This window comes from Aulonocara sp. 'chitande type north' Nkhata Bay, linkage group LG14 (assembly GCF_057382095.1).
Source record: "Aulonocara sp. 'chitande type north' Nkhata Bay isolate Kocher_YH1m ecotype deep benthic linkage group LG14, A_spYH_male_GT1.1, whole genome shotgun sequence".
Taxonomy (NCBI): Eukaryota; Metazoa; Chordata; class Actinopteri; order Cichliformes; family Cichlidae; genus Aulonocara; species Aulonocara sp. 'chitande type north' Nkhata Bay.
Window position 1 is genome coordinate 2,520,445 of NC_141357.1, and position 7,409 is coordinate 2,527,853.

At 44.2% G+C, this 7,409-nt stretch overlaps 1 protein-coding gene across 1 annotated transcript in view; it reads left to right on the forward strand.

Moving 5' to 3' along the window:
• LOC147313869 (amyloid protein-binding protein 2-like) overlaps window positions 1-7,131 on the forward strand; it is a 34,836-nt gene extending 27,705 nt beyond the window's left edge. The window contains exons 5-13 of the mRNA XM_086260587.1: window positions 741-909; window positions 999-1,088; window positions 1,193-1,260; window positions 1,340-1,445; window positions 1,531-1,655; window positions 2,045-2,130; window positions 2,508-2,698; window positions 3,463-3,628; window positions 3,938-7,131. Coding sequence (XP_086116713.1) covers window positions 741-909; window positions 999-1,088; window positions 1,193-1,260; window positions 1,340-1,445; window positions 1,531-1,655; window positions 2,045-2,130; window positions 2,508-2,698; window positions 3,463-3,628; window positions 3,938-4,200 — 1,264 coding nt within the window. The 3' untranslated portion in view covers window positions 4,201-7,131. The remainder of the gene's footprint in view (window positions 1-740; window positions 910-998; window positions 1,089-1,192; window positions 1,261-1,339; window positions 1,446-1,530; window positions 1,656-2,044; window positions 2,131-2,507; window positions 2,699-3,462; window positions 3,629-3,937) is intronic.
• Window positions 7,132-7,409: the final 278 nt, after the last annotated feature.

Below are 7,409 nucleotides of genomic sequence, written 5' to 3' on the forward strand. Positions count from 1 at the left end.
GTGGTACAGTTTTATATGAGCTCTGCTGTCTCTGTAGTGTGTAACCGAGTGGGTGTGATGGGTTGTCCGTGATGGAGAGCAGTTTGTTCAGTGACCGCCTGTCCCTTGCTGCCCAATGACGATTCCAGATTAGTTTGTTGATCCTGCTACATGTCTACCAGCATCCCGAGAAACTAGAGACTGTTCATCCGCCTGTTGTACACAGCATCACTGTTGGGTTCTCCAGTTTAGTGTCCAGTCATTTAAGTGAACTATGGAAGTCAGCAACCATCTCTTTGTCCTGGGGACGTTCAGGAAGGGGAGATTTTTGTTGGACCATCCCACAAAACGTCTCACCAGTACCTGTACTCTGACTCCTGCCCACCCAACCACTGCAGTGTCGTTAGAGAGCATCTGCATGTGGCTCGATTCCCTGTTACACTGGAAATCTATAGTGTAGAAAATCAACAGGACTGTCCTGTGTGGTGCCCCAGTAGCACTAACACCACATTAAAGATGGGCTTCACCATCCATACAAACTGAGGAATCCAGGAGACGGTAGCAGTGGTGACAGCCAGCCTGAGCTTCTCTCATACATGCACACACACATGTTGCAAATTGCGGAAAACTGAATCCAGTTATTTTCAGGGAAACCAGTGCAGCAGTTTCCTTCCACAGCTTTTGTTGTTTTTAAATTGACAGTTATGCAGTAATACAGCAGATAAGACTGAGACTGAAGCGTCCCTGTCTTCTCTCTTCAGGCTGCTTCATGTCCGTAATGGAAACTGCAAGTACCACCTTGGGGAGGAGACCTTCAAGCTTGCTCAGTCTTACATGGACAAACTAGCCAAACATGGCCACCAGGCCAACAAGGCAGCGCTGTACGGCGAGCTCTGTGCCTTGCTCTTTGCCAAAAGCCACTATGACGAGGTGTGTAGGTTTGACCACTGAGGTGCTTTACAGTTTTGATACTGAGACAACTGAAAGTCCTTTCTGTCTGCAATGACCTTGTCTCTCAGGCGTACAGGTGGTGTATAGAGGCTATGAAGGAAATTACTCCAGGGCTGCCTGTCAAAGTAGTGGTTGATGTCCTTCGCCAGGCCTCCAAGGTAACACTCACACATGTATTTATCGCTCAGATCAGTCTTTGTCTGAATTTTTACACTAGTCTTCCAGACACATGTGTAAACTGTGGATTGTCTCTTCCCTGCAGGCCTGCGTGGTGAAAAGAGAGTTCAGAAAAGCAGAGCAGCTGATCAAACATGCAGTGTTTCTAGCAAGGTAACCCGCTGGGTGTAATGAAGACTCGACAGGGTACTTTCTAACATCGCAGTTTCTGACTGAAAATATTGTCTTACAGAGAACATTTTGGACACAAGCATCCCAAGTACTCCGACACGCTGCTAGATTATGGATTTTACTTATTAAATGTGGACAACATATGCCAATCGGTTGCTATTTACCAGGTACGTAGAGCGATGTGCTACAGGAGTATGCTCTTGTTTTCAGTGATGTTATTTAATTCAATCTTGTCTGATGTACAAATCCCAGACAGCGCTGGATATCCGACAATCGGTCTTTGGGGGGAAGAACATCCATGTTGCCACAGCCCATGAAGACCTAGCCTACTCCTCATATGTGCACCAGTACAGCTCTGGGAAATTTGACAATGCTCTGTGAGTGCATCTTCTAAACTCGGCTAATTACATTCCTCATGAGCTGCCTTGTAAATGTAGTCCAACACCCAAAGTCAGACTCTGGTATTTGGGTAATGTGTATGCAGCTGCACATATCAAATGTTTAACTGTACACACGGGCAGACGTAAAGATGACTGGAGATGCCTGTTGTTTGTGTAATTAATCATGTGATGCTCCTCGTGTATACAAAGGCTGTGAGTCAGCATTGCCTAATGGTGAGACCTTTGATCCACTTTTGGACCGTATGAGCTGCAAAACAACTTTGTTCAATGGAAACACTTGATATTCTTGGAAGTGTTTGTCCCCAATATGTAGAGTTTCCAGCCAAGTCTGAGTTACACGACTGAGTGCTGTGTTTGTCCCTCAGATTCCATGCAGAACGTGCCATAGACATCATAACTCACATTCTGCCTGAGGACCATCTTCTGCTGGCCTCCTCTAAGAGAGTCAAAGGTAAGGCAGGCAAAGTGGAGAGTAGTATTATGCTCGTGTGTGTGACTGGCTGCTTGTAATAAAGTACCTTGAAAGAACAATTTAAAACTGGTTCTTTGCTAAGTTGTCTATTCGTAGGTCAAACTTTTGTGGTTTGACAGATTAAAAAAACATTCAGCAAGTGAGTGAAAAAGCAGCCGATGTCCAAACAAACAGTTTGAAAGAGCTTCAGGACGCCTGGAGAATTATTGATTAAGACCAGTTTACATGGAGTCTGAATCCTTTAAAACATAAGAAGTTAGGGATAGCTCAAGACTTTTGCACAGTGCTGTATCTGTTTGAAGCTGTGCATTATGTCTTATAGACTCTATCCGCGTTTGCTTGTTTTTCCCCAACAGCCCTGATTCTGGAAGAAATTGCCATCGACTGTCACAATAAAGAGACAGAAGAGCGCCTCCTGCAGGAGGCTCACGACCTGCACCTCTCCTCGCTGCAGCTGGCCAAGAAGGCTTTCGGAGAGTTCAACGTACAGACAGCCAAACACTATGGCAACCTCGGACGACTCTACCAGTCCATGAGGAAGTTTAAGGTGAGGAGGACATGTGTGGTTTGTAATATTTGACACAATAATTAAAATTAAGGGGCATAAACCATCCCAGCGTGTGCCAGTTGTGCTGCCTTGTGATAAAAATAATCTCAGTGTAAGAAAAGGTCAACGGCAGAGAACAGCTATTCCACATTCACCTCATCTTGATTAAGAGATGAGTGTTTGTGTGAGAGTGAGTCACATTGTGCTTTTACAAGCACAAACCACTGTTTGTGGGAGACTGAATGGTTTTTGCTATTTAAAGCCAGAAATGATGAGATGTGAAATATTGTCATTGCAGTTGGCTGGGATTACACAAATATCAGAGTGGTGCACATTTATAAAGAGTGTGCACCAGTCTTAGATGCTGTCTTTGGCCTATAAAAAGCCAGAGTGGAGGTTAAAAGTAATCCTGCAGAAGTTCTAGTCTGCAGCTGAAATGACTTTGGGCAAGTATCTAATATCCTGCTGTTAATGAGAGACTGACTTGGGACTACACGTTATTCCTTTTAGTCCATTGGAAATGGACTGGAAAACAATTTAAGTGTGAAAGGCCATAACTTGCTTTCAGAGTGTAATGTGACAACTTTACTTTGACCCAGTTACAACACTTACAGGCACTGAACCACTTTTTGTTTTCAGTGGAAACGTAGCTGGATGTTTGATTTATGGGAAAGGCCATGGAAACCAAATAAATATTGCCTTTGAGTTTTGTCTTTGTTTGTGATTCATATCTCTTTGTCTTGCACACGTATTTGTGTAACCAGGAGGCAGAGGAGATGCACATCAAAGCCATCCAGATTAAGGAGCAGCTACTGGGCCACGAAGACTATGAGGTGGCTCTGTCTGTGGGTCACCTGGCCTCCCTCTACAACTATGACATGAACCAGTACGAGGATGCAGAGAGGCTCTATCTGCGCTCCATCGCTATCGGTCAGTAAGAGCAGAACAAGTTCACGTCCATGTTTTTTAGTGTCACAGTAAATGAGGCCCAAGGCCTGGGTCCTGATGTTGCTTCGTCACAGAACATGTTGTACTGAGATGCATCATACTCAACCTACTTCTCAGTTAATTGCCAAGTTTTGCTGTTATTGTTATGTAATCATTTATGTAGAGCTGACATTAATCAGTCCAACACCTGACGTTACTTCGCTACAATGGAAGAGGGTAACATTATCAAAAACGGGGCTCGAGTCAGAGAGACTGAATGAAACATGGTCTGTGATGTTTCTGTCTTCACAGGTAAAAAGCTGTTTGGCGAGGGTTACAGTGGGCTGGAGTACGACTACCGAGGCCTGATCAAACTCTACAACTCAGTGGGAAACTACGAGAAGGTGTTTGAATACCACAACGTACTGTCCAACTGGAACCGGCTGAGGGACCGGCAGTTTGCAGTGGCGGATGCCCTGGAGGACGTCAACACTACACCCCAGCAGACCCAGGAGGTGGTACAAGCTTTCCTATTGGCCCAGAGCCTAGGCCCCACCCGCCCCTGTCTCGGCTGATTGGTTGACCGAAGGAGAAGAGAGGAGGGAAAAGAGACAAGTGGGTGGGTTTTAGCCTGGTGTGGACATGATTTGAGCCCAAAATGTGATGCTTCAGTTTCACACGGATTAGTAACACAGCAAATTCAAACATCACTGGCAGCTTGGTTGACTTTGTATGCTGCCAGTACACACACACAGACATACACACGTTTTCATGGAATAAAAAAAATAAATAGAGAAGACACTTATCAAACCTCATCAACACACTCTCACCATCAAGATGCAGTCACTGCGTTTCTCCAACAGAAAGAGGACACATGCCCGAGACTGGGGACTCGAAAAGAAACGTCAGACGTCCTATAAGGATGACGCACGACCTCCTCGCCTCTCATCTCACTCGCCTTTTTCTTCCTGGACAGCAGTTTTGCTTTTGTACCGTACCAGTGTAGCTCAGATCTCCGGGAGCGAACCCGTGTTCTCAAGAGCTGCACGACAGCATCTGTGGAATACCTGCACATCCATCAGCATCACTTGGCAGATCACAGCTGGAAATAGTTGGATATTTTTGACACTTGTACAGTTAAAGAAAATACAGATTGTACTCTTGAGTTTTATTTGAAGGCTTTTTGTTGTTGTTTTTTTCTTTGCAATTAACTGAACGCGAACCCTCAAAGTTGCGTGGAGGAGAATGTGATAACACCAGGTGTGGTTTTTACACACAACAGGTTTTCACAGGTCTTTTTTTCCAGCTTAGTACTGACATAGCATCATTAAAATGCCAATAATTTATATGCAAACATATGTTTATGTAGCCCTTTGTTTAAGTTTTCTTACTGAATGAGAAATGGCTCAACACTATGATAACAAGGGACACGGATGGGAGGGCAAAGAGGAAGCTGCTACATGTGCAAAGGCTCCGCAGCCTCGCTTTGTTCATCTTGAGGCTGTATGTGTGAGTGAGTGAGTGGAACACAACTCTCGGTGCCCAAGTGCTCCACCGATGACTACCAGCCTTACACCAGCTTGCAGTTATCTGTCTGTAGACGGACCCATATTTTGAAGTGCTAAATAAACTATTATATCCTTAACGGCGCTACAGTGGGGACCAATATTGTGTGCTTGTGTGCGTGTTTGCATAGCAGCCTGATTATTGTGCATGTGGCCTCTCTGCTTCACACCCTCCTGTCAGAAAATCCCATTAAAGTTCCTGATATGTTTTTCTGTTACTGGCCCATCGTTCAGAGTCTCGCTGTCCAGAATCTCATCTGTTGCTTTATTTAAAAGCTCAGCTTCGGCTGGTTTTCAGTTTTACTCGACATCTTAGCTCTATAACAGGGGTGGGGGAACTCCAGGCCTCAAGGACTGGCGTCCTGCAGGTTTTACATGTGCTTGATCCAATACAGCTGGTTTAAATGGCTAAATTAAAAAGGTTTCCAGAGGCCTGACAATGAACTAATCATTGGATTCAGGTGTGTTGACCCAGGGTCATATCTAAAGCCTGCAGGACACCAGCTCTACAGCTGCCATGTTGGTATTTTAAAGCTAACTTAGGCTCTCTAGTGGACAAAGTATGCAACGGCCATTACATACTTTGTGCCGAAAGGGCTTTAAAGGAACATGTTCTTATTTTTAGACTGTAATATTGTATCTTTTCATTATTCTCAGTTCTAAATAATCCTTATTGACCTTATCCTGAGCCTTGGGGCAGCCACTCAAGTCAGTGTCTATCTGAAAACAGCTCTTTTAGTGCCTCTGTCTCTCTTAAAGCCAGCTCTCTTCTGCCTGTCACACACAAATAGTTTGAACAGCAGGTGTGTAGCCAGAGCTGTGTGCGTGACTTAACCATGTTAATGGGTTTGGCTCACTGACATGAGAAAACAGAACATTTGAACACCTAGTTGGTCCATTTGAAACCTGTTTGGATTTTGTTCTGTATATTTGGAGTAAGCTACAGTGCTGCGACAAAGTATTTGCCTCCTGATTTCTTCATTTCATGCATGTTTGTCACACTGCAGTGATTAAGATCATCAGACAACATTTAAAATGAGATAACATACGTTTTTAATTGATTTGTGATTTTTGGTGAGGGACAAAAGAACCTACCTGGCCCTGTTTGAAAAAGGAAAAAAACAAAAACAGCTTTTCATAAAAAGAACATCACAGTAAGAGCATGTGGAGGGAGTGGGAGTGGAAGTGGGCTGCTTGGATGATTAAGGATCTGGATGGAAAAAGGAATTCTGCTCTCGACGTACAGCTCGAGCGTGCTCGGGTTACGCAGCAGAACAACACAATCCCAAATATACCAGCAAGTCCATGACCTTAACAGGTTGTTCATGGCCAACACCCCACCAGTGCTCCTCCATACTCGACCAGTTTTTAGACTTTAGGCCAGGTAGGTTTGGATAACTTTTTACCCTTAATCCTAATTTTGAGCTTATTCTGGTTATGTCTGTGTAACATTAACAGTTGTATGATGACCTGAAAGTGAGACAAAAATGCAAAAAACAATGTGTATATCAAGAACGGGGCAAGCTCTTGTTCACAGCACTGTTTATGTACCTGTGATCCTGTAAAGCCTTCCACTGCAGATGCTTTCAGTCTAATATTTAGTCCACAGTTTGGGAATCACCAGCTTCTCTGGATGGGATTTTTTCGTTAGTGCAATTCTAACATTACACATGGACCCTTGTTTCACTAAAGCAGTCTGTCAATATAAGAGGTGAAGGAGAAATGAGCGCTTAAAGAGACGCTGCGTAACAGTGGCGTGAAGAAAGGCATGGACGCATGCTGTAGCAGATGAAGGATGAGATTTTGCACAGTCGAGGCTGAACACAGGCTGTGGAGATTCTGTGCAACGTTACTGAGAATGTGATGCCATGGATGAATAGTCCGCTGTTAATTTAGTATTTAGTTTGTTTTGAAAAGAACGAATGAAGAAAACGAGCTTTGCCTTGCTGTTGCTTCAGTGCTGTCAATGTCTCCCTCTGTAACAGTGATGTGAGGGGCTGTAGCTGAGGAGGAGGTCCAGCTCTCAGCTAAACACTCAGTGCTTTGGCTTAAATAGACCCCCCACCCCTCCACCTCTGAGTAGATTTCTTATCTACAGACTTTACTTGTAAACAGGTGCATACAAAGAGAAGGATCATGAATATTTCTTTGTCTTAAAAAGTGAATCATGGAGAAACTTTGCATGATTTGACGTGTGTGCTGTGAGGGCTACGTCTGCA